This window comes from Nelumbo nucifera, chromosome 7 (genome assembly GCF_055504915.1).
Source record: "Nelumbo nucifera cultivar China Antique chromosome 7, China Antique-T2T, whole genome shotgun sequence".
Taxonomy (NCBI): domain Eukaryota; kingdom Viridiplantae; phylum Streptophyta; class Magnoliopsida; order Proteales; family Nelumbonaceae; genus Nelumbo; species Nelumbo nucifera.
This window is the reverse complement of record NC_142655.1, coordinates 55,522,446-55,550,246: the sequence shown is the minus strand read 5'-3', so window position 1 is coordinate 55,550,246 and position 27,801 is coordinate 55,522,446. Positions and strand designations below refer to the sequence as shown.

At 38.2% G+C, this 27,801-nt stretch overlaps 1 protein-coding gene across 1 annotated transcript; it reads left to right on the top strand.

Annotated features, from left to right (window-relative positions):
- The first annotated feature begins 1,007 nt into the window (after positions 1-1,007).
- DCP1 (decapping 1) lies at positions 1,008-27,801 on the top strand. The gene is made up of 8 exons (XM_010262293.3): positions 1,008-1,278; positions 1,371-1,411; positions 1,674-1,723; positions 6,450-6,594; positions 10,503-10,559; positions 18,776-18,893; positions 24,141-24,608; positions 27,547-27,801. The coding sequence occupies exons 1-8, from the start codon at positions 1,120-1,122 to the stop codon at positions 27,601-27,603; spliced, it is 1,095 nt and encodes a 364-aa protein (XP_010260595.1). The 5' UTR covers positions 1,008-1,119; the 3' UTR covers positions 27,604-27,801.

Here is a 27,801-nt window from a genome sequence, read left to right as displayed (position 1 = left end):
TATGTAATTTATTAATCAAACTCTATTGGATTTAATCTCTATTGAGATTAAAATTCAACACACTTTTTAAAACCCATCGAAGATCGCTAGAGCTTGTTGAGTTCGTTTTAGCAGATAGCCAACCGACGATGCGTTTCCATCTTCACTCTTAGATCTGACATCACCGCACGGTGCATACTCGACGAGCTTTGATGGTGCGTTTTCATCTCCACGGCATCACCGCACATGTATCTATTAAAATGGGGAGTACGCATCCTCTATGTTTTTTTCTATTGGAAAAAACAAATTAAAAGAATTGAGATAAACGGATCTAAGAATGTCAGATATGAGAGTGAAGATGGAACTCGGCAAGTTCCGGCGATCTCGAACGGATTTCAGGGAGCGAAGGTTGAGAGTTCCGGTGAGAGGCTGAAATTCCAAAGAAAAGGGTGAGAGATGGGATCGAACTGGCTTTTTGGGCAAAATGGGAGTTTACGGCTGTGTGAGAGAGGTACTCGGATGTGTGAAGACACGCGGCATCACAATATGCCGTGGGACTTTTGTGAGCGCAACTTCGGTGGGGTGGGGGAACATTCGAACTCCATTGTTGCATCTTGTTTCTCAATCTGATCAGTATTTAGAGCCGATCGTGACATCCCACATCAGCATGGCGTGTCAGACACAGTGTATGGAACTGACCTGTATGGACAGTATGATGATTAGAGTCCAGATCTGCTAATTACGGTTAGTGCCTCACATCGATTTCACAGCATATCTTAGCCGCACATCGAAAACATCTCCCGAGAGATGCTCCCAATTTAGAGTGTGATGTATCTGTGAGGTTGGTGTGAGGCGCTCTGTGAAGAACAGATCTCAACTCACGGTGATTGGCCCAACATCACAAGTAGGATACTAGGATTGTAGTAGACGATATCATAAGGTTGCCACGTGGTAGATTATAGGTCATTTCTTTACTAGACGACACGCCCAGCATACTCGTCCCCGAAAAATAAAACCATTGTAAATTTGTAATACCTTTTCTGTCCAGGTGAGAATTAACCGACCTCGAGCTCATGTGAGAAGAGCTTATTGTTTTCCAGTTCCGGTAAGAGTTAGGGTTCTGAATCCCACCGTGCGAGAATGTCTCAGAACGGGAAATTGATGCCCAATCTCGATCAACAAAGCACCAAAGTTCTTAATCTCACGGTGCTTCAGAGGATCGATCCCTTCGTGGAAGAGATTTTGATTACTGCAGCTCATGTCACCTTCTACGAATTCAACATTGAGCTCAATCAATGGGTTTGTAAAGAATTTCTTGTTTTGATTTTCCCTTATTTTTATTACTAGATTGGTTTTCGCTCTCTGATTCACTTCTTCTGATTCACTTGCAGAGTCGCAAGGATGTTGAGGGATCTCTCTTCGTCGTTAAAAGGTAACAGTTTAGTGTTCTTAATTAGCGTTCTTAAGGAAGTGTTTTGTAGGAATAAGATTTTGGCATTTTCATACTTGGAATAGGTGCGGATTCTGATTCTTCTTTTTGAGATTGATCATTTTTTTTTTTGATAAATATTTTGAGATTGATCATTTTGTGACTCCCATAGCTTCTCCTCCTTATCCTCATCATCGTCGTCGTCGTTGTCTTCTTGTTCTTGTTCTTTTGTTATATAATTATGTGGTCGTTGCTGTTGATACAGGAATACTCAGCCTCGATTTCAGTTTATTGTAATGAACAGGCGAAATACGGGTTAGCATATTCCATTTCTGTGGTCTCATTTTCATTGTTTTATATGTTTTTCTCTTTGATTATTGCCACCATTGTCGTAGATCCCTTTGATCTATTTTGATGAGTTATGTGATTCATGATGCACGATAAGAAATAACACCGACATTCTAGGTCTAAGAGAAATCAAGGTAGCGCAGTTTTTTATTCCATTTAGCTCAACTGCTCAAGATGATACAAGTGTTACCAAAGCGTCCACTAATGGACTGTCTGGTCTGTTGAGGGCCAGATCGCTGCATCAGTGACTAGTTTGTTGATACTCATGATGTGGGCTCCTAGGGCCACTAATCATCAACTAGGTTAACTAGTTATCCACAAAATTGTTTTAAAGCTTTTTGTTTGTTTATATCTCTTATTATTTGAAATAATATATAATATGTTTGTATTTTATTGTATTTATACTGTTGCTTTAAATATTTTAGGAAACCAGTTTGGGTTTATGCCAGGGAGATCAACCATGGAAACCATCTTTCTGTTAAGATGATTGGTAGAAAAGTTTAGAGAGAAGAAGAGAGATCTTCATACGGTTTTCATTGATCTAGAGAGATCATATGATATATACTCCCTAAAGTGGTAATATGGTGGATTCTGGAAAAGAAAGGAGTCCCAAGTGGTTATGTGGACCTAATTAAGGATATGTATGATGGTGCAAAAACCAATGTTAGAATTGAGTGTTTGTCTACTCTTCTATGTCTCCTTGATAAGGTTTGGTTGGATCCCTCTAAACCTGATAAAAGGATTTGGGCCATTCACCCCAAAGGTCTTTTTCTTGTGGTTCCTTTTTCAAGTTCCTCTGCCAATCTCCCTCTCATCAGAGTTTCCCTTTCAAAGAAGTCTGGTGTAGGCCGGTCCCCCCCAAGGTTATGGCTTTGTGTTGGGAAGTGTGGCATGGTAAAGTAAACACGATGGACAACCTATAAAAGAGAAGACCCGTCCTTTGTATTTCACCAAACTGGTGCATTTTTTGCAGATCTCATGGTGAGGATTGTAATCATCTATTTTTATCTTGTAGTGTCACTGTAGAGCTCTGGGCTTGGCTTCTATCTTTGTTTGGGTCTAGTTGGGATATGCCAGCAGAAGTAAGTACAACCTTTAACCCTTATTCTCTTGGCCCCATAAAAGAGGAAGGAAAATGTGGAGATGCTCACGAGCAGCATTGTTATGGACAGTATGGGAAGAAAGGAATGCTAGAATCTTCCAAGAAAGAGGAAGAAGCAGTCAAACCTTAAGGGACTGCATTTTGTCCAGGTCTTTACATTGGTTAAAGACTCTAGAATTATTTAACCATTTTACTTTTGCTGATTGTTGGAAGGATTGAAAGTTGGTAGCAAGCTGTTCCTCCTACAAGGGAAGGGCAGTGACTAGTTGGGTCCCCCCTCCTCTTGGTTCTTTGAAGCTGAATTTTGATGGGAGTAGCCAGGGTAACCCGGGTCCCTCTGGGATGGGAGGTGTACTGAGGAATGAGGCTGGAGAGGTTGTCTTAATCTACTCTGGCTCTTTAGAAGTTGGGAACTCTATCCGGGCAGAACTGCTAGCTGCAATACAAGGAATACTTCTTGCAAAGAAGTGGGCGTGGAGCAACTTCTGATTGAAGGAGACTCTAAGACAGTGGTGGACTGGTTAAATAATCCGGAGGATGTCACTTGGGGCTACAAAAATGAGTTAAAGAAATTCAAATGGTTGACAAGAAATATGTCTATAACAGTACAATGGGTTGGGAGATCAGCTAATGCTTTTGCTGATGTCTTGGCAAAACAAGGGATAAATAGGGAAACATTGTTCTGGGCACAATTGTAACTATTCTTTTAATTTCAACATTCATGTTTTCTCTGTTGTAGTTTGTGTTTTTGCTGTTTGGAGAGGCTGCTCCTCGCGCCTCTAAGGGGATCTTCTTGTATCTATTCATTATTTTAATGGAATTGATGTTATTTATCAAAAAAAAACCCAATGTTAGAACACCTGTTGGAGAATATCAGATTTTGCAGTTAGAATGTGTCTTCAGGAAGGTTTAGGACTTATTCCTTGTTTATTTGCACTAGTTATAGATGAATTGACTAAACATATTCAAGAATCCCATGATGCCTAATGTTTGATTGCTGATGACATAGTATAATTGATGAGACTAGTGAGGGGTTAAATGCAAACTTAGGTTTATGGACAAATGCTTTAGAAATAAGAGGTTTTAAAATAATAGGACTAAAATAGAATTAAACAACGTAAATTTAGGGTCCGTTTGGTTTGCATTCGAAATCAGAATTGGAATCAGAATCAAAACCCCTCGTAATCAGAATTAGAATGGTTTATTCCCCCCTCCTATTTAGTTTCGATGGAAATTGGAATTGGAATTAGAATTGGCTGGAATGGGATTCTCATTCTCAAGGGAGGGGGAGGAAATGGTCATTCCCTCGAATGGGGAATGCCATTCTACTAGGGATGGGAATTGGACTTTGACTTTGCCCAACCAAATGGTTGGAATAGGATGGGTCATTTTGATTATGATTCTAGACCCCTATTCCCATGAACCAAAAGGACCCTTAATAATAATAGTAATAAGAGAAATTGGTCAATTTTTCTTTGATGATTTATCAAGGAATTTGTCATCGCCTCATCAGTTGGAACTCGGAAGTTGCTCTTCCAAAAAGAACAAACCACTGGCAACTTGGATACCTCCTCCTGAAGGCTATGTAAAGCTAAACTTTGATGGAAGTACCATGGTAATCTAGGTCTGTTTGAAATAGGTGGGGTCCTAATAAATGAGGTTGGATATATTTTATTTTTTTTTCCATGGGTCCGTTGGGAGCATGGTTTTCAAACCATTGCTGACCTGGACGGTCAGACCGTTTGGCCTGAGAACCGTCCAGGCAACCGGTTATGTTTTACCCCAAGCCCAGTCCCTGGCAAAAAACCGTTGAATCGATCAACAACCTGTTGACCCGGACAGTTGAACCGTCGACCCGGAAACCGGTGGCCAGAACGGTTCCGGTTCTGGGTCATTTTTTAAAACATTGGTTGGGAGTCAGAGACTATAAGGGCTGAATTACTAGCGGCTATTCAATGAGTGCATATTGCAAATTAGCTTGGTGTGGAATCTCTACTGATAGAAGAGGACTGAAAAGTGGTGGGGTGGTTGAAGGATTCAAAATCTATTCACTTATTAGGTGCAATAAGAATGAAATCAAGAAATTCAAGTGGCTTACATGAAATATGAATATAAGCATTCAATGGACGGGAAGGGCAGCAAATGCTTTGGCTGATTGTTTACAGCAGAGGGCACAGCTCGCGCCTCTCTTAGGGATGCTTGTATGGCTTTGATTTTTTTAATTAATAAATTCTTCTTGATTGATAAAAAAAGGATGCTTGTAATGCCGATAAAAAAATTTCTTCATTGATAAAAAAAGGAGAGCAAACCAGGGCACATTTGGAGACCAAAAGATTACTTAATGTGGCCTCTTCCACTACCTTGGTTCAATAATTCATAATAAAGGAGAGACTGAGGAGGATGTCACCCATAAAATTAGAACAGGATGGGTAAAATTGATGCATATAGAATCTTATATGAAAGTCCAATACCACTTTGGCCAAAAGGAAAATTCTACAAAACTACTGTAAGGCCATTGATGTTGTAGGGAGCAGAGTATTAGGCAGTCAAGAAATGACATGCCCGAAAAATGAGTGTGGTAGAAATATGAATGTTTAGGTGGATGATGGGACGAATGATAAAATTAGAAAGGACAGGGTTATAAAAGAAGTTAAATGAAGAAACCTAGGAGTAACTCCAAGAGGCATGACAAGAGAAAGTAGATTCAGATAGTTTGGTCATGTGCATGCCTGCATGGAAGATCCTCAATTGAAGGGGCTAGAGGAGATAGGGATAAATCAAAAAGGACTTGGGTGGAAGTAATAAGAAATGGTTTAAGAACCCATAATCTTATGATGGATATGGCATTGAACAGAATGGAATGTTGAAATAGGACGCTTCCAGAATGTGTATCAGATGTACACCTTCCATTGCCTTTTAAAACATTGGAATAGGGATAAATAATAAATTGGTAGTGATGAGAGAGCACTTCTGATAAATGAGCTTCCCATCCTTAGAGAACTATCTGGATTTCTAAGTAGCCATTATCTTGTCGCATCTCTCTATATTGGGTCCCACAGTGGCCCAATGGTGGACCTAAGTATTTTGTGGGGAGACTACTAATGCTGCAAAACACCCAAATATGTCTGGATGAGAATCAGCATATGAAGACTCTCCAGCCATCAGGTGCTGGTCTAATGATATGGGAGCTTTTGCTTCTCGTACTTGTACTTGTAAATAATTTTTTATGTTGTAATTAATAAATTTGATCATTGCTTATAAAAATACACACACACACACCCACACCCACACACCCACAATGGTGGCAGAAAAGGAAGTTGAAAATTTGGTTCTCACTCTGACTTCCTACTCCCCACTATTTGAACATAGCCTTAGTTGCTGCTGGTGAATGGTAATTGGATATGGGATTATTATGGGGAGCCTTTCGTCCATCCTACTGATTTTGTAGCCCTATAACCAAGATATTGCATTACTTGTTTATGGTGTTTGCACTACATGTTGATATTGGTGTTTGATAATCTCAATCTCATATTGCATATGATTTTTTTGTATTTATTTTTATCGAATGGTTTAACATGTCTGTATGATCAGATAATCTGGTGGAAAACCTCTTGGGGGATTTTGAATATGAAGTCCAAGTTCCATATTTATTGTATCGGAATGCAGCCCAAGAAGTTAATGGTATTTGGTTTTACAATTCACGAGAATGTGAAGAAGTTGCAAATCTATTCAGCAGGTATTCCACACTTCCATTTCAACACTCAGAATTTTTTTTGATGAATACAACACTCAGAAATTTTAGGTCACATGGCATTCTTCATGTTCATGTTCCTTATGTTTTGACTTCTGATAGTGTAGAAAACCATTAGGAATTTTTTATTAGTAACAAAATTTATTAAAGATAAGGAAGAAAGTATAAATGTGAAATTAGATTTTTGGACACATAGTTGTCAAGGTGAAAAGGTGACTATGGAGGGTTGCTTTGCTTAATTTTCAAGTTAATTTGTCCATGGAACTATGAAATACATTTTATATTCTTAATTTTTTGAGATTATCATAATAAAATAGACATTATTAAACTAAGATATTCATTTTGTGGGTTTATATTCTAGTTTTTTTTTTTATTACTTTCTTATTTGTTAGGGTTTAATCAGCACACATGTTGCTGTATGCTGTCTCAAGCCTCAAAGACTTCAAAATCTGAATCAACAAGTAGGGAAGAACTTAACATTTTGTCCAATCAACACATTCTTCTTCTTCCATCTTTTCTTCTTTTCCTAGGACAAAAATAGGGTCTCGGCCCCTGTATTGTCTGAATTTTCTTTTCTTTCTTCTTTGGTCGTGCTCTTGTATAAGCATGCCATTGTCTAAGCAAGTGGAAATTCAACAAAAGCCTCCACCTATCTTAGTACTAACTAGTGATAGTGCATGGATGCCTTCCAAAACCTCATAGCTCAACTGAACAATGAGGTAGGTTTGGACTTTGTGTCTTCCACTTCTCCATCCGCTTCATTTACTTCTTTGGACTTGAAAATTCCTGCAAGAGGGAGATAATAGGGGAGATGGGTTTGAAGTAACGAACGAAAGGGGAAGTAGTTTGAAAAGAAAAAAAATCAGGGGAGGACCAACACAAGGTCTATAACAGAAAAAGGACGGTGGGGCAAGGAGGTTTAGGGGTCTGGTCAAAAGGGTAGAAATGGAGGACCAAAGGGAGAGAGGAGAGGTTACAGGGGAGGGAGAAGAGGAGAGAGTGGGGGTTGAAATTGAAAGGATATTGGGGAAGACAATACTGAGAAAAAGACCAAATTGGCTTTTTGAACTCTTGTTGCCACATCCTCCTCTCCTTTCCCTGTCAAGGAGATTTGGCTTCAGCCAATCCCTCCTAAAGTCAGTGCATTCTGTTGGGAAGTGTTCCATGGCTCCATCAATACCTGTGATCTACTCTAGAGGAAAAGACCAAATTGGTGCTTGTCCCCAAATTGGAGCTCCTTATGTAAGCTGCATGGTGAGACTGCCTTTCATCTTTTAATTTCCTGTCCTTTTGCTAACTTCATTTGGGAGTGGTTTTCCTCTCTGTTTTGATGCAGCTGGACTCCTCCTGCTAACCTGGAAAGCTTATTTAGCTCTCACTTATTCAGGTGTTCTAAAAGGAGAGGCAGAATTATGGGAAGATGCACTAGAGCAGCAGTTGCTTGGACAATTTAGGAAGAAAGAAATCTGAGGATATTTGAAGACAAAGAAAGAAGAAGCTGTGATTGAAGTGATAACTCTAAGGGTGGTGCATTGGGTGAAAACAATAAATTTATTTGCTGATTTTAAGACAGAGGACTTTTTTAGGTCAAGGGGAATAATTGCAAAAACTGCATCTAGGAAATCTATGGTGATTGAATCCTGGTCCCCTCTGGATGCTGGGTGGAAGAAACTAAATTTTGATGGCAGCTGTTTGGGAAATCCGGGGCCATCGGGCATTGGTAGGGTAATAAGGAAAGATAATGAAAATATGCTAGCCATGTTTGCAGGTCCTATTTAGCATGGTGATGTGGCGAGTTCAGAAATGAAGGCAGTAGTGTTTGGTGTTGAAAAAGCCAAAGAAATGGGGATTGATAGGTTGATTGTTGAAGGGGACTCAAAAACTGTGGTGAACTGGCTGAAGAAAGGGGAGGGAATTATTTGGCAGTTAAGGAATGAGTTCAGGCGCTTCAAACAGGCTTCTAATGACATGGTGATTCAAATAAGATGGATTAGAAGATCAGCTAACAGCATGGGATGGTCTAGCTAAGCAAGGAGTTCAAAGACAATTTTTGTTTTGGGCTATGGTTCTAGTTAGTAGGAAATTTCTGTTGGGTTACCCTTTGGGTTGTGTTGTAATTAAAGGGATTGTCTTTTGGGTCTGGGCCTATTTTTTCTAGGGGATGGGGGTAGTGAGAAAGGCAATAGAACATTTTGAGAGAAGCAGAAGGAAAGAACATAACAAAAAGAGATTTATTGGGGAAGGGGGTGAAGCGTAGGAAGAAGGAATAGTTGATGAAGAGTAGATGGAGGTTGCAGAAAATGTAGAGGAGGGGGGGGGGGGGAGTTGGAGTCTGACTTTGAAGATGAAGTCGGTATATTGGAATTTTAGGGGATTGAGAGATGAAAGAAGAAGTATATGGAAGGAAAGAGTTAGAAGAATTTGTTGATTTATAGTTTCATTCCATTTTCAAGGTGTTGGAATATATGGAAGGAAAGAATTAGAAGAATTTTTGTAGCCAAAGCTTAAAATTTGGAGAGGATAGTGGCGACAGTCAGCAAAACTGTTGTAGGCCAAGATCTAGTACCAGAATTAGGCAAGTAACCGAAATAAGACATTGGGGATAAGCTTGAGGTTTTGAGGATTCAAATGTAGTTATTTGGCCAGAATTCCTGGCATGTGGGTGTTGCCTTAACACCTGGATAGGATGTAACTTTTTTCTTTTCAATGAAATTTTATTTTTACTTTCAAAAGAAAAAAAAAAACTATTAAAGTTTTGAGGTCCTTGCAATGGGTATTGTCTTGGTTCTGCTGGTGCCTCACTCACCAGGTCCAAGTAATCTTGTATTTCTCGCCCCTAAGGCAACAGTGAGCCAATCCTTCATTGTGGAGTCCAGAAGAAATTCTGAAATAATCAACTGTGGATGATTTGAAGTAGTCTATACTATTTCTGGAAATGTTAAAATATGGTTGGTCTCTTTAAAATCTATTTGACATTTTCAGTAATTTAGAGTTTTTAAGCTTATAGCATCTGATGACTACATTTCTGTTTTTGTTGCCCTTTAGTCTAGGCATTATTAATATTTGCATCTCTTTCATGTCTTTTTTTAATAGTAAAAAGTTAAATTTCATTAAAAGGAAAAAACAATAAGAATTTGCACTGCAAAACATAAACATATACCAAAGCAAACAAAAACTACAAACCAACCCCATAGTTGACCATAAACTGTCCCCAAGATCTTCTCGTCTCATGTTAAGTTAGTAAACTTTAATGTTTGCACATGCGAGAATGTTCCAAACAAACAACTTGTATCTCTGGAGGTAGTAGAAATATCTGTCTGGTTTCCTTTTTCACGTTCATGCTGTTAATCCTAGTCACCTGAATTTCTAAATTTAATTTATGTATTTTTTATATCAAAAGTTTATTGTATATGCTTTTATTCAAATATCTAAAACTATATAGGTTAGGTAAGTCTCATTGCAGAATTTATAAATTTCTATTACATGTCTCTAAAGGAACTTCTTTTTTTTTCTGATAATTGAAAAGAGATTTATTAATGATATATCAGAAATGTTACAAGCACCCCAAGGAGAGGCATGGGGTGCAGCCTCCCTTGAGATTAAAGTGTAAAAGCTACACCAAAAACATTACAATGTTGCCCAGTACAGATGTTCCCTCAAAACCCCTTGTTCAGCAAGATGATCAACCAAAGCATTTGCTGACCTGCTCACCCAATGTGAGCTAACAGACATGTTATTTGTTAACCAGCTTGCCTTTCTTAGGAAGTCCTTGTAGCACCAAATGACTGATCCTGTCTTTAAAGGAACTTCTTATTTGGCCTTTGAATCATTCTAATTGTTTGAGGAACATGTATATTTCCTTGTGTGTGTTGAACTTCTCATTGTTTTTTCAGGATACTTAATGCATACTCCAAGGTTCCTTCAAAGCAAAAAGTATCCTCTAATAAAAGGTACTATTTTGTCTACTGCCAAATTAACCAAGATTATTTTTTTTTGGTACTTAATTAACCAAGATTAATTGTATACATTATCTTTTGAACTTTTATGTTATGGGTTATTTTGGGATCTATTTTCTTGTCTTCCATTTGCATGGTACGAAGTTCATTTCTGTGTGCTATTACTTGAGCTATCATTGGCATGGTATCTGAGATTATTTTATCATATTGATTTGCATTTGCATGTATCCAAGGCTATGCACTAGTTCTTAGTTTCAATGAATTATCCTTTTAACCAAAAAAGATCATTTCATCAGATTAAACAAGTAAAGGTAGGTTGTTGTAAATTATTGAGGGAAACAAAGACATTTGCCATTTTAGAGGGTAGTAACATCAAACTTCCTGCTTAGCATCACATTGATTAAAATCATCTTGTTCTGTAGATCTCCTTTTTGATCATCATATCGATTTGCATTTGCATGTATCCAAGGCTATGTACTAGTTCTTAGTTTCAATGAATTATCCTTTTAACCAAAAAATGATTATTTCAGCAGATGAAGCGATTAAAGATAGGTTGTTGTAAATTATTGAGGGAAACTAAGATATTTGCCATTTTAGAAGGTTGTAACATTGAACTTCCTGCTTAGCATCACATTGACTGAAACCATCCTGTCCTGTGGATCTTAGTTTTGAGCATCATGTTGATTTGCATTTGCCTTTCCATTCTAGAATACTAGGCTGGTGTGGTTTTCTGCTCTCATATGAAATATGCTTATATAGATACATGTATATGTATGTATTAATCAATCAGGAAAGTACAAAGCATCATTAGTCCATAGGTTAGCCTCAGCTAGTCTTCCCAATACAAAATTACAACTCCCCCCTTGTGTCCACTGCACCTCAATACATCTGATTACTAACAACCCCTTGTTGTGCAATTCATCCGCTAAACTATTAGCAGATCTTGGTATCCACTTAATGCTAACATGAAGCTCCTTAGACAGCCCCTGATCTCCCTTACCGTATGGTTATATTTCCACGGCCCCTCCAATCATTCTGCAGTCTCCTGATAACCACTTTATAGTTTCTCTCTGAAATGATATTTCTGTAATTTAAGGATTTTGCCTTTTTTCAAGCCCAACTGAACCACTGTTAGCTCTGCCCTGAATTTCCCACCACCATTGGCCCTGAGATCATAGGTGCAATATGATCCACCTCATTTCAAAGCACTCCTCCAACTCTGGAGCTTCCAAGGTTACCAAGGCTACACCCATCAAAGTTCAGCTTGAGGTAAAGTGGAGGGAGGGCTCAAATAAACTACTGGCTTCCAAATGGCAAGGAAAAATCAGATGCTACTTTCCAGTATCTGCATATATCATCGATAGAGAATGGAACAAACAGGTCTTAAGTCTTCACCCAATGAACAACCTTTATTGTGATTTCTTTGAGTTCCTCCACTCTTTTTTTGCTTCTCTCTTAACAATCTTGCATTCCTCTCTTTTCAAATACACCACAGAACAACTGTTCTAGTGCATCTCCAGAGGATTTTACCTCTTTCCCTTGGAGGTGAGAAGAAAGAAGTCTCAAATATGCTCTTCAAGTTGTCAGGAGGAGACCACCTGATGTGAGTTCAATATACAGGACCACAAAGATTGACCAAAATGGTCCCCACCAAGTCACTAACAGCAGGAAGGCTTTAAGTTTTTCAGGTCCAATTGGGCATGGTAACTCTCTAAGGGCTGAATTGATGGTTGTTATCCAAGGCCTAAAGCTACTAAGACCATATGGGATGAAAGACGTGGAAATAGGAGATTGTCAAAGTCAAACTGTTACTTGTTGGCTTAATAACCAAGATGAAGTACCTCAGAGGGTTAGATGGATGGTGAGGCAGACACTTTTTTGTTGGGAGCTTCTTGAATACCTCATTCAATTGGATACATGGAAGTGCCAATATGGTGGCAGACATACTGGCAAGGGAAGGAGTGTTAAAGGAACATCTAGAATGGGGATGTCCTGATCCAGGCTATAACTTGTATCTGTAATAGTTTTGTTTTGGTTCTCTTGTTCCTTTTCGTGTTCTGGCCTTCTGGGGCTGCATTTGTCTGGGAGCCCTTTTCTTTATGATGTTTGTTGCTGTATTTTGGATATGGTAATTGCTTCTTTTATTAATGAAATTTATCAGTGGCTTATAAAAAAAAAGGCTCTTCAAGTTGTCAGGAGATTGTCTACACCCAAATACAACAATGTTTCCAGATAGTCATCACATAGATACAGGAGATTAGCAGATGGGGAGTATTTTCACCACTAGCTTGCCAAACATGAGGAGAGAGATATCAAAACGGTTTTCTCCTTTGCAGAATCTCACAAGAGTTAATTTTATCATTAAAAACCGCCCAATAGGAATCCCTTATTCTAGGGTGTACAGGGCCTCCACAAATTGCATTCATAAGACAGATTGGATTTGGAATCCAAAGAAAGACTTCCAAGAATGAAGCACAGGAGAAGATGCCAGAAGAAGGGGCCAGTTCTGGTATCCAGTTTAGTTTGATCATGAAAAACATCTTCCAACCAATGCATAGGGGGTATGGCTTCCTCTATGATTCAAACTCCCTAAGCCTTCTTAATCCTAAATTCCAATAAATTCCATTTTGAGAGAAAGCGACACAACTTGAGATGCAACAGGAGCGTTGGAACCCAACTATTGAACGTGGAGGGGGCTCCAAGTTGGTTATTTCTTGGTTAAGCAGTAATATTCCAGGAGATTTGGAGTATAGACAACAATAAGGGAAATTCAATCTTTAGCCAATGAAATGGAAGCTACCTTCATTTGGAATAGGAGGACCGTAAATGAAATGGTAGATTGCATGGCCAAGCAAGGGGCATATAGGGAACAATTGTTTTGGGTGAATTGTAATAGGGCTGGCAGAAATCATAATGGCTGAGTTTAAGAGCGACTTTAAAAGGTTTTGAGTTGCTGGCCGGTTTGAAAATTAACTTGAAGGAAAGCGTAATGATTGGTGTGGGGGCTATGTCTAATTCTGTTCTGGAAGACTAGGAGTGTGCAAAAGCCATGAGTTATTTAGTTGGGGCATTCCTGTTTACTAATTTGGGACTTCCCATTGGTGCAAAAGCTTCTGCGCTTTCAATGTGGCAGCCTGTAATAAATAGGATTGACCAAAAGCTATCAGAGTGGAGGGGGAGGTATTTATCCTTGGGAGGAAGGATTATGCTTATAAAAAGTGTTTTGTCCAATCTTCCTGTGTATTATCTTTCCATTGTCAAGATTCCAGCTATGGTGGCAGATGAGATAAAAAAGATTCAGAGGGGGTTTCTCTGGGATTTTAATTATGAAGTCCAGGAGTTTCATTTGGTTAAATGGGATTGGATGTGTATGGCCAAAAAGGATTTGGAGGGGGGGGGGGCTGCATTAGGAAGGTAGGGTTGATGAACAAGTCATTGCTGGGTAAGTGGGGTTGGAGATTTGGGGTGGAGAAGGAAACTTTTTGGAGAAGGGTAGTGGAAAGGAAATTCAAGGTGATTAACTTTGGGTCGGATTCTAGGGAAGTTTCAACTTATGGAGGAGTGGGGGTGTGGAAGGGGATCATCATGAAGTCTCATTCTTTAATGGTCAATTTAACAGGTTGAAGGGGGTAGGTTTGGGTAATGCCACTTGGTTTTGGGAGGATGGTTGTTTGGGAGTGGGAAAGCTTTGTGAGATTTGTCCTAGACTTTACAATTTGAGCGAAAAGAACGTAGTAATTTCACAATGCTATCAATTAAACTAGGGTTCAGTGGTTTGGGCCCCAAAGTTTAGAAGGCCTTTGCTGGATAGAGAAGTGGAAGAATGCATTCGGTTTCTGTCCAAAATCCAAATTACATTTAGAGTGATTGATGTGAATTGGCTAGATGAAAGATGGTGGAAAGAGTGTAGGAATGGTAGTTTACAGTTAAATCATTCTACAGAGTACTGTCAAGAAATCAGGTGGTTGGTCCCAAAGTGAAAGGAGTTTGGGGAAATCTGGTTCCCCCAAGGGTGGAGGCATTTGCATTGTATGGTTTTGCTTGACAGTATTCTTACACAAAATCATGTCAAGAGTAGAGGTTTCTGTTTGCTAATAGATGTGTTCTTTGAGAGTCAATGGAAGAGTGGAATTCTAAGGAAATGTAATTTTCCTTGGCTCCCATTAAAAATTTCTCATGAGTTTTTCAATCCTCTTTGCTTCTTTAAGTGGAATTCTAAAGTGAAAGGAAGTAAATAGGTAGGTTGGTTAGAGTGGACTTGGTCAAGGTAATCCTCCCCCCAAGGAAATGTAATTTTTCTTCCATGTAGCCATTCTCTTAGAGAATTTATCTTTTTTTTTTTTTATCAATAATCGGAAATTTCATTAACAGAATGAATGTAACTTACAAGGGAGGGGAGCTAAATTATCTTAACTCCTCAAGGATGCCGAAAAACACCCAATAAAGAAGAAAAATGATTACATCTGCACCCAGAAAACAAAATCCCTATTCACCCATTGCCTAGCTAACCAATCTGCATAAGAATTTGCACTTCTCTTTACCCATGTGCGTTTAACTCCAATGTCCTTAGTCAGCCACTTAAACTTTCTCCTTTCATTGCTGTAGTTCCAGAACCTAGCGTTGTCTTCCTTTAATCAGCTCACTAGAACCTCAGAATCTCCATCTATGACCAGCTTATTATTATTTAGGTCTTTAGCTCTTTCTACCCCTTCCAAAGCTGCTAGTACCTTGGCCCTCAGAGAATCTCCCACTCTGATTGGGCCAGAGAACATAGCTACTACATTCCCTTTCTCATTCCTTAGAACTCCCCCAATACCAGAAGGCCTTGGATTTCCCATACTACTACCATCAAAATTCAGCTTAACAAAGCCTTGAGGTGGACCCCAAGAAGGACTTGAGGTCTTCTTAACTGAGACTGAACTAGCAATTTCTTTCCATTTTCTTAACCTTATCCTATCATCCACTGAAAAAATCTGTAAACAAATCCAATTATTTCATCCAAGGTATCACCCTTATGTGAATCACTTCTAGCACAACTTTTAGACTTCTCTCCTTATCCGAAAAATCCTAGAATTTCTTTCTTCCCATATAGTTCGACAAACAACAGCGCTAACACATCCCCACATAATCCTTACCCTTTTTGTTGGCCAGTTGAAGGAAGAGGAAGTAACAAGCTTTGCACATCCAGTGGGGGAGTCCACCTGCACCCAAGAATAGAAGTAAACCATTCCCAAATAGTTTTTGCAAATTGCTGGGATACTAGTAAGTGGTAACCAGACTCACCATCAGCTTTACAATGAACACACCCGTGAGAAGAAAAACATCTATTGGGTCTCTTTCTTTCAAGCAAATCTCTTGTGTTGACTCTTTCCAAGAAGGCTTTCCAACAAGAACTCCCAACCTTTGGTGGGATAGGCTGATACCAAACTTATTTAACAAAGAATGACAAGCCAAGAGGGACAACCGATTAAATTAGGGCTTTAAAGAAGGAAACACAAGTAAAAGAACTTGATGGAGAGGGGGTCAAAATTCTGCTGTTTATCTTTGTGGGTTTTAGGAAAACCCCATCAAGGATGGTCAAGAGAGTCAAAGTACTCTCCAGTTCTATGTCCCTGATAGCTCTTCTTAAACCGAAGTTCCATCCAAACCCAGAGTTCGAGTTAGAGGGTACAAGGAAAGTGGAGATCGGTTCATTTTTAAAGATAGAGATAGCAAAAAGGGCCAGAAATTGGTCTTTCAAATGAGAATCCCCAACCCAAACATGTTCCCAAAACTTGATGATGAGATTTCTTGAGTGCAAGTCATACTTCATCTAGGGTGAAAATAGGGGCGGAATAGTTTGGATTGCTTTCCAAGGTGATGCTCTTGTAGTCCTAGCTAGAATCCTTGAGTCCCATCCATTCTTCGTAAGCTCATGAATACTATCTACTATCTCAGCCCACAACTTTTCTAATGGAACCTCCACAACCACATCCCTAAAAGAGCCAAGTTTCTCTTCCTTATGCCAGGACCTCCAACTTCTTACTTCCACACACCACCTCCCACCCAACCCTATGGTCCTTTTTCTCCTCCCCTGGCTCCTAAAGGAAGTCTCTCATTAGTTTTTCCAACTTGCTAACCACCCCTACTGGAATCTTAAAGGTCGACAAAAAATAGACAGGCAAGTTAGCTAAAGCAGACCTAATCAAGGTGATTCTTCTTTCAAGAGATAAGTATTTTTTCTTCCAAGATGCAAGTCTTTTCTCAAAATTCTCCACAACCGAAATCTAGTACTTTCCTTTGTAAGGATTATCTCCTAGAAGTGGACCAAGGTAGTTTAGAGGCCAATTAGATATTGCACATTCCAGAATGCTACTCGAGAATCTCTCCTTCCCCTAGATTAACTCCCACTATACAACTTTTTCAAAATTTACCTTTAGACTTGACATATGCTCAAAAAGTTGTTTTGTAAGTTTTAGGTTCCTAATCCAATTCAAATCCCCTTCTTTATAGAAGAGTATGTATCATCTACAAATTGCAAGTGCGTGAGTGGTATGTCCTCCCTACCTACTCTCCACCCTCTAACTAAGTTCTTGGAATCTGCTCTAGAGATCAGTCACCCCAAAATTTCTGCAACCAAAGTAAACAAAAAAGGAGAAATGGGGTCTCCTTGTCTTATTCCTCTCAAAGCCAGAAAGAAATCCACCACCGTCCTATTTACCAAGATAGAATAGTGACAAGTCCTAATGCATCCCCATCACCCAACTGCACCATCTATCTCCAAACCCAAAGTGAATCATCATCTCCAGCAAAGACCAATCTACTAAATCATAAGCTTTTTCTAGATCCAACTTGCAAACCACTCCCTTTTTCCTTGACTTCTTGAAACCCTCAACACTTTCATAAGTATTTGATCAGTTATCTACCTTACCTTCACAAAAGCTCCTTGGTTGTGTTACAAGGGTAGGGAGCACCTGTCTAATCCTAAGAGACAACACCTTTGGGTTCTAGAAAGAAGAGGCCTTTGGGTTCCCATCAAGAGGGAGGCCAAGATACTTGATTGGCCATTGAGCAATTGAACAACCCAATATCTCAGCAGCATCTATCAACCCTTCCTCTCCTATATTCAGCCCTACCAAATAGCTTTTACCCAAGTTTACTCTCAAGTTGGAGATCCTTTCAAAGCATTTCACTAAAATTTAATACTAAATTTATAATAAATTATGATTTAGTATAAAATTTAATAAATTTATTCTGATTTTTTATATTAAATGTAGAATATGATTTATTATAAAATTTAATAAACATTTTCTGATTTTAATAAATATTTCAAAAATTACTAACTAGTTAATATTTTATTACTTGAAAAACATTTTATGTTTTATATTATAAAGTAATTAATTTATTCTTTTGTTTTTATATTTTGTTAATTCTTTTTTATAAATATTTTATTTGAAATATTAAATAGAAATTATTAATGGAATAAGTTATATTAATATACTGTATTATATTAATATAATATACTAATATCTTATATTATTAATGTACATTAGTCGGCATCTTGTCGACATAATAGGAAAAACTGTCTTTTATTTTATTATTTGGATAGATTTGGTTGACATTTCTGAAATATAGGAAATGTCGACCGAAATAATGTAATTTTTATATTACCATCCATTTTCATGTCGGTGAGCCTCGACGTCGACATATGTCGGGCGACATTAGCGACATTTCGCGACATTTGAAATTATGGGAAGAACCTGAGCGAGCTTAGTTGATCTACGATTTATGTTTTGTCTTGTTTCCTTCTCATTTGATATCAATCAATTTTAGTTATTTCTTTTTTCTTTGTATTCTTAGGACGGTTTAGTCACTTGAATAAACTAAGTTTCTAGCCGATCTAAAGTTTCAAATTGGAGGACAAAGTGATTCAAGGCTGTAAGTAGATTCTTTGAAAGAGAAACTAAGATTGTTAGGGTTCTTTTTGTCTGGCATTTGTTTTAATTGTGTTTAGTTTTAGAATTAAATCAGGTTTTGTCTATCTCCCATGATTAGGAACTTACATTTTATTTTTACATTTTTGTAGTTCACTGAGCAGTCTTTTGTTTCAGTTTCCTATGCTACATTATAAATTTTTTCCAGGACAACATATTTACAATAACTTTTAGAAAATTTTGATATAATTTTGAGGACTCTTCATTGTCTACTTATTAGCATATGCTACCTTGCAGTGAGTTTGAGGAATTGGAAGCAGTTCCAACGATGGCCGTGATGGAGGGCCCACTGGAGCCATCATCGTCAACTGCTGCTAGTGTTCCTGATGATTCTTCATTCGTGAATTTCTTTAGTGTATGGTTTCTCAATACTAAATTGAAAAGTCTTACTATGCAAATACAATTATAAAAAAAAAAAGTCTTACTATGCAAATATTATCACACTTTAGCAGCCATCTTGTATTTGATGTTTCTCTTTTGAAGGCACTTTTTACACTCATTTTCTTCTTTTTCAAGGAAGCTTTTTACTCTCATGATTGGGCTTTGTTCCCCGATACATTTATTCTTGACTGAGACATTTTATCATGAACATTAATAGCCTTGAACTTGCATTTTTTATCACTCATTGCCATATTTCTCTAATTCAGTCTTCCTATAAAGTGCATTATTATATTGTAGAGCTCAATGCATATTCAACCTCAACCAATGAGTGTAGACCAGGATAAAGAAGTTGTGAGCATTAAACATGAAAAGTTCTAGAGATTTGGTGGTATTTCACATGCATCTGTGTGATCCATGCATGAATGAGTGCACTCACTAGGGGTTTGGACGAGAGCTTGGTGTGTATTGATATATGAAGGTACTATATATAATAAAATACCATAGGAAAGGGAAGGTGGGTATTGTAGAAAGTCCGTCATGATATGTGGGAGAATGCAAGCAAGGTGTATGAAGGGTTTATTCAAGGATACTCCATACAAGATCTGCTTCAGACCCTTTTGGAATGTTAGATTGGGTTCCCTCCTAGGATATGTTTGGTACCATGGGGTGTTAATAATCAATTTTTGTACTTGAATTACAACATTGGAATTTTGTGTTTTTGACACAGGCATCACTAGGTGCCGTGCCACTAGATGCCATGTAGGACAACCAAAGTAGAAATGCCCCCTAGGCACATAACCCTATGCAGAAAGTGGTACAAAAATTGGAACTTAAATCTATGCAACCAAACACATTTTTTTTGCCGTTATTGATAAAAAAAGAAATAATAAAAAAAAGAAATTGAAATGCCTAAATCATGATAAAAAAAGTTGAAATGCCTAAATGGTGCTTATGTGGAATACTGGAATTTCAAGTACAAACATACGGACTCAACACACTATGGTGCCAAAACAACCCTAATTTGATCAGATTTGTTATACCAACAGGTTTAGATCATACCTTAGATAGATAATGCTTGATTTCTTATCAACAAAACTTATGATATAAGATAGATATGTTCATGTGTGTGTGTGGATCAGTGATTTAAAATGTATGCCTTAGGTGCGCTTGGTGGTGCAACTTGGGTCGGGCTAGCCTAAAACTAACCCAAAAAAATTGAGTTGGTTGAAGGTCAGATTAGGGTTTGGATATGAACCCAACATAACTTTGAATTAGGTTAAGGCTGAGGCCATGGGCAGCCCGATCCAACCCAACCCCGACATATTTTCATTGTATGTATGCATGTTTTTTAGTAACATTGAAGAGTTTTATTAGTTGGTTAATAGGAAATAAGTTAATGTACATAGCTATATAGGGATGGTCAGCCTCAACTAACCATCCTTGTGAGATTTAGTATCAAACACAATTCCCTGATACATTAATTGTTTAGCTTCTGCTAGACTATTAGTAGACGTAGGCATCTGCTTTATGGCTGCTCTCAATTCCTTTATTCATTCTTTAGCTTCTCCAATCTCATATCTGTGCTTCCATGGTCTGTCCTGATTTCTTCCCAACCAGCCTGTTATGATCTTTGAACCCCCCCCTCTTCATTAATTGTATTGTTTTACCTTACAAGTGCAGGCCTTTTCAAACCTGCCAGAACAGCCTTAGGTTCTCTCCTAATTGAATCCCCAACACCACTAGGTCATGAATATTTATTCATGATGTCACCTGTTTGATTTCTAACTACTACTCCTATACCTAATGTATCAGGGTTGCCTTTTCCGCAACCATCAAAGTTCAGCTTCATATAGGGGGGCGGTGGAAACCATTCAGCTCATGCTATTGACCTGTTTGGGGCAGAACCATTCACTCTTCTCCAACTCCTAATGATGTCATCAGTTGCATATGATTCAAAAAGCTCTATGGTTTTGATCCAATGTGCCATATTGATGGAGATATTGTCAATGATGTTGCAAGGTGCCAACTGGCTAGTTGGAAGGTCTCTGAATCCCGCCTGCACCAGGATGTGGGGATCTCCTAGTTAAAAGAAGCGAAAAACAATGATTTTTGAATACCTGAAGCCCTGGTTGTTGCAGATAGGATCTCCTAAATAAAATTTTCCACCAGAGAAGCAATGATGTTACAACTAATCAGACATCCTTAACACTATAATAAAATAAACTGTGGCCAACATCACAAAAGCAACAAAACCAAAACTAACTATTTATCAAAAGAGAAACATCACAAAACCAACACCCTTGTATATATGGGCAAAAAATTCTGCCAAATGTTTTTGGACTTGCCTCAAGGGGCCTTGAAGACATACCAGTTTAAAGGCCTCGATACCTTGGGATAAGGAATATAAGACATCTAACACCACAATAGCCACATTAAGTAACATAACTATGAGATGAGACAAACTCTTTCAGAGTTTAGCATACTTGAATTGTTGAGTGCTCGAAGTACCTTGCTTTTACAGTGAATTGTTTTATATCCTTCTTATGTATTTTGATTTGGGCTAATAGTTTTTTTTAAACATTTAATTTCTTTTAAATTCAGGTTGTCATATTTTTATGTATAAATCTGTATATTTCATTATTTTATTTTCCAACAATTTGGGCCTTGTTCCATCTAGATCTGCACCTTGCCATGCAACTGGGCGCTAGAAAGGCCCTTTTGCTTTCTTGTGCCTCTCACTTTTAAAACACTGGTATAGATATAGTAGTACAGAAAGCTCCTTAGCAGATGTAAAGACTGAGCCAACGGGGCCTAGTCACCCTTTGTTTCTCAATTGTATGAACTACCCAAGAATGGTAAATCCCTTGTAATACTAATCCTGATTTGCCTCTTCCCTTGCTGGTTAATCTGTTGAAGAATTTGGAGGTTTTCTTGATCAATAACTGATGATGCTTTATTAATGTTATCAGAAAATGTACAGTATGTACATACAGAGTGTATGCACTTCTGATGATGTATAGGCAGTGTCATGGAGCCAGTCCTGCACTGCTTCCCCCTGGTCCTTTCAGGTCTCCAATTTTACAATGGCCAAGTATTCAAAGGATGATTACCCCACGCCAAGGCATGTCTGCTAACTCCTTTGCAGCTTAGGGAATCAGCAAGTGAACTAGCACTTGGCAGATCTGGGTATCCGTTGAAATTCTGTACCCAAATCAAATGACAAGTGCCATGCTTCTCCAATCTAATGTCTGTCTCAAATGTTCATCCATTTCACCTATAAGCAGAGAGTATTGCCAAATCATTTATAGATCATCAGACCCATCTGAACAAGGTGTCCACCCTTTGGGTTAAGGATCTGCACTTCATGTCAATGTACCAATGGAACTTCCCCTCTTGAAATGTTTTTTTTTTTTTTTTTTTTTATCAGTACTCAGAAAGAAATTTATTAAAATTATGAGAAAACAGAACAAGAAGTTGTGGAATAAACAAATAGACTCAACAGAGTCAAAATCCCCCCACAGAATTACAATTGAGCCCAAAACATAGATTGTCTCTGAACCCCTTGCTTAGCTAGACCATCTGCCAAGCTGTTAGCAGACCTTCTTACCCAATTAACTTGAATGGACATGTCCTTAGAAATCTAATTGAATCGTCCAATAATTAACCTTTTGAAACCCAATTCTTTGGCTTTTGCAACTCCAGAAACTGCTGCCAAGAATTCTGCTATGGCAACATCACCTTGCTCATTTGGACCTGAGAAAAAAGGACGTATGTTTCCTTCCTCACCCCTGATTAACCCTCAAATTCTAGATGGGCCAGGATTTCCCACACAACTCCCATCAAAGTCCAGCTTCATCCAGCCAGTAAGTGGGGGTGACCATTCCACTATTTCCTGTTACCATCTGTCTTCTAGAAGAGGAGTCAGCAATAGACCCATTGTCCAAACCACTACTGCCCTAGTACATTTCCACATTAACCTGCCCTTCCTTTTTATACCACTGCAAACAAAAGGGCTAAACAACCCTTCCAAACTATCAAGAGGTAGCCACCCACAACTAAAAAGTGAAGCAAACCAATCCCAGATAAAGCCAACAAAGGGACAAGGTATTTGGAGATGAAACAGAATCTCACCATTTAACTTGCATAAATAGCACCAGTTGGGGGACAAGTACCAGTTTGGCCTCTTCCTTTGAAGTTTTGAAGTACATCACAAGTGTTAATACAACCATGAAACACTTACTGGCAGAAAGCACGGACTCTTGGAGGAATGGGAGCATACCAGATTTCCTTAATAGGAAAGGAAGAAGGGGAAAGTGAGGAGGGAATAAGAGAGGTAAACAAAGACGTATAGGTGAAAAGTCTGGCTGGATTAAGGGTCCACACCCTACTATCCAAGCCAACTTCCCCTAGGACCACAAATCAACCACCACCGACCCATTGAAAAATATTGAGTAATGACTAGATTCCAGACAATATCTGATTCATTTACACCATAAATCCCCAAAGCCACAACTTCTCATTATATTAATTAAGAACTTCCAATCCACTTGATTGTATGCCTTCTTCAAGTCCAATTTAACCACAATTCCTTTCTTCTTTAATCTTTTCTGGGTCTCAATACGCTCATTAGCAATTAAGATCTGATCCACAATTTGCCTTTCCTGAGTGAAGGCCCCTTGAAACTGGGAATAAATGAGGGGAGAACTATTTATCAAAAGAAAAAAAATAAATGAGGGGAGAACCTTTTTGATTCAAGGAATTCCCCTCTTGAAATGCTAAAGAGGAAAGGTGACAATTTGCCTTTTCTTTATGAAAAAATTGCAAAAGAAAAAGGAAAGAAAATACAAGAACTAAAGTGCACTAAGAAAGGGTTATGTGAACTGTAAAAGTCACATTGGATATAACACTTTATGCTAATAAATAATTAGAATTATAACATGAAACACAAAAATCTAATACAGATTGGAGTGAAAGGAAGTCTTTGTGGAGTTATGAAATTATATAATGGATTGGATGTTCCAGTTGCATCCTACAGTGGTCCCTTTTCTGCAAGATGGCAATGTGATAAGTGATAATTGACTTTTCCTCTATATGAAATCTCATTCTGGATTTTTTGTTTACAGTCATTATCTATCCTTCAGCTTGTTTTTGGTGCACATGCAAGCTTAGTTTTCTTGCCTGTATCTGACAATTGGAAATCCTTTTAATGCTGTTGTGACAGGCGGCTATGAACATAGGGAACACTCCTGGTGGAGCAATTTCAGGGCAACCTCACCAGTCTTCTGCAACAATCCCTCTGTCTTCCCACACTCCTAGTGTTGTTCCTTCTCCTGTGCCAGCCCTACAAATGCCATCTGCTTTGCCAGCTTCATCTACTCCTATAATGCCACTCCTTGATACAACTGAATCCAGTGGCAGTAACCGAGCTACTAATCTTGTAAAGCCTTCTTCATTTTTTACACCTCCTCCATCCTCATCTGCATTGATGCCACCTATCTCATCTATGCCAACTGCTCCTCCTCTTCATCCTCCTGTGAATCTGCAGCGCCCATATGGTACTCCGCTGCTTCAACCCTTTCCACCACCCACTCCACCCCCATCTCTTACTCCTGCACCTGCTCCTGCTCCAAACTATGGCCCAGTTATTAACAGAGACAAAGTCCGTGATGCACTTCTGAGGCTGGTTCAGGTATGTGCCTTGTAATTTGTCTACTTATTCACTTTTTTATTAAACGCCATCCACAAGGCTCACAGATTCTTTTTTTTCAATGGAATGAAGTCAGATGCCACTATATATATTGCCATTAAATATAGATTTCAGAATTTTGTTAATGTACGTGAAGTAGATATGTTGGATGTTTTTTTTTTTTTCTGTTGTAAATGGCTCATGCTATGGATAAGCTAGATCAATGATATTGCAACTAAAATTAGAAGAGCATTGAATGTACCCTTAGGCTTTTGGTTGATTTTGTTTTATTAATGAGAAGATTTCTTGAAGTGTTCCTGTCTTTAGTTCAACTGCTGCTCACCTCATATTCGTCTGAAGTTTAAAGCTTTTTATAAGTGCAGATTTTCGCTCAAAATAATATGTGGTTTTGAAACTGCTGTATTTGACTGATTCCAAATTCATTCGTTAAAATGATCAAAGTGAAGATGGAGGATGGGAAATACCCATAACTTTTCCAATCTGTCCAAATGGTACATCTTGAGATATTCTTTCCCCTCCCATATCCTTTGTATAATTAGGAATGACAATGGGGTGTGGACCATATTCCCCATTCCCAACCCAATTTTGAAATAAATTCCCGTCCCCTACCCCAATCCCTGCTGCGGATTAATATGACCCTCCATTTCTGGTCCTCAATGGAGATGGGTCCCCCATTGGGGACCCGGATCCCCGAAATTTTTAAATTACAAGTTTTTTAGAAAATATATTTATTTAAAATAAGGGAAATTTTTAAAATAAAAAAAATATTTTAAGTATATTTTGATATATAATATAAATAGTATAATATATGGAATTATATGTGTACTTTTTAATATATATATATATATAAAATATTCACTCCTTGTCCCTGCCCCTGTCCCCCACCAAGGCAATCTCCATTCCTGACCTCATTAGGTCAGGGAAGCTGGGTACCTGGCAGGGAAGGGGAAATTTGCCTTCCCTACTTATAATGAATTTTCTTAATAAAATCTGGAAAATTACTTAAGAATTTCTGGACAAAGAAGTTCAAATCAGTACTTAGGATTTCAAGTAAAATGGCAGTCTATGCAGAAAAAGGTTCAATCATGGTTCAAAGTATTGATACTATACGCCTCATATCGGGCATATCGTATCGTATCTTTTGAAAACGATACGGTCCGAAACGCCTGTTTCCAGGTGTTTTGGACCCCCAATTTTTTTAATAATAAAAAGCATGCTAAAAGCTTCCCAAAAAACTAAAATTTGAAAAAAAAAAAAGAGTTTTGGCCGTTTCTAAGTGCTGATACGATACGGCCGAAACTCGTATCGTATCGATACTTTGAACCTTGGGTTCAATAGGATGCCATTCTAATCCCAATAAAGAGGGTTAATTATGAGATTTGAACGTCTAGGTTCATAAATAAAATAAGCTATAAAAAAGTTCGAAGACGAAATAGGAATTTTTGTCCTAGTAAATTGTGTATGGTATAGGAGTTAAAATGCAAATGTAAGGGTTGGGAGAAGGTGGTCAAATGTGAACCAAAATTTCTTTGCACGGAAATACCTAACCTTCATGGTTAATTGATAATTAAACAATTTCCAAGTTACTGAGTTTCAAGTCAGATGGTTCTTTAATACTAGAAAGAGGAAAGTGTGGACTTTCTGTGAGTTACGGTAAGATGAGACGAGAAAAAGTAGACTTTGACTTCAAGCCTGAGTGGCTTCTTGGTGTCTTCTATATGTCCATTGGATGGGTTCTTGTACATTTCAAGATGGATGGGGGCTAAAAAACATTCTCATATGTCCAGGATAAGCTTTTTGGGCAAGCTTTATACTAAAAAGTCAACAATTTGAACTGCTAATATCAGTTGTGTGGAGTACCATAGTTGCAGTACATTGGGTGTACAGATCTGCAAATGGGCTAGCAGGACAAGGGGTAGAAAGAATCTGTTTTAGGGGGATGGGATGTCCCATTAATGTATTATTTTGAGATCAGTTCATCCCAATGACTGTTGTCTGATCTATTGTAATTCTGTTTTATCTTTTCATTTATTAAAATTTATGTTGCTCATAAAAAAAAGAAAGCAGTTGTAGGCAATATCAATACTAGATGTACAGGGCTGCTGGTATTGCAGGTTGAACACATTGTCAATTCAGATGTCCCCATATGTTGGACAGATGGAATTGGTATGGTGCACGACAGAAATGAACTGGGACATGTTTCTGTACTTCATCAAATTAGGGACTTTTTAACAACAAAGGGCTTTTATTGGACCGTCTAGTGTTTTTACATGTGTCCATGTCAACGGTTTTGAGATGGTGGTAATTTGATTAGTTATGCCACCTCATGTGGGCACGCATGTAAGTAATGCTGAGAGTATTAGCGTTTCGCTGTGTTGAATGGTTTAAGCCAAAAATGCCTAGACTCTATGTGTCTTCTTGCTCTGCATTGGCCAATGAACATTAAATTCCACTCGAGAAGGGAAGCAATTTCTTGGGCGTAATTCATTGCACCTCATTGGAATTCAGTCTATTTATTTTCTTTATTAAACTTTTTAGTGATATGGTATTGCCTAGTTTCAGTGCACTAGTAATATTAGTGGTGAAGACAGCAGAGCTATTATAAATGACTAAGCAATATCTTTAACTATTTGGGGTTTTTGTTTTGGGTAAGAGGCTGCTTAGGGTTATTGAGCATTTACATTGGCATACTATGCAGGCACAAAGTGATAGCCACTGATTAATGTGTGGCCTATTGTTTTAGGATTGTTGTTACATTTTAAATTGTAGATCACTAAAATGAGAAGAGTAGGTCCACCACCATTCTAATTTTACTGTTTTATTTCATGAATGTTACTGCTTTTCTTGTAAGATTAATAGTTCCTCTTCTGAGTGAAGTTTTTCATATACTAATTCCCCTCCTTTCCCTTCAATCTTGTAGGACAATCGTTTCATTGACATGGTATATCGGGAGATATTGAATGCTCACTATTCGTGATCAATTTGAGGCGGCAATTCCAGCTGGGTTTGTGAAGTGTAGTATGATTGGTTAGAAGTGCCGTTTAAGACTGGTTCTGTATAGATTTTACTTTTGTTCGCTTTGGTAACACCAACACCCTTGTTTATATAATCATTTTATTCAGTTTGTGAAGTGGATAAAGAGATATTTGGTTACTAATTTGTTGATGCTTCATGC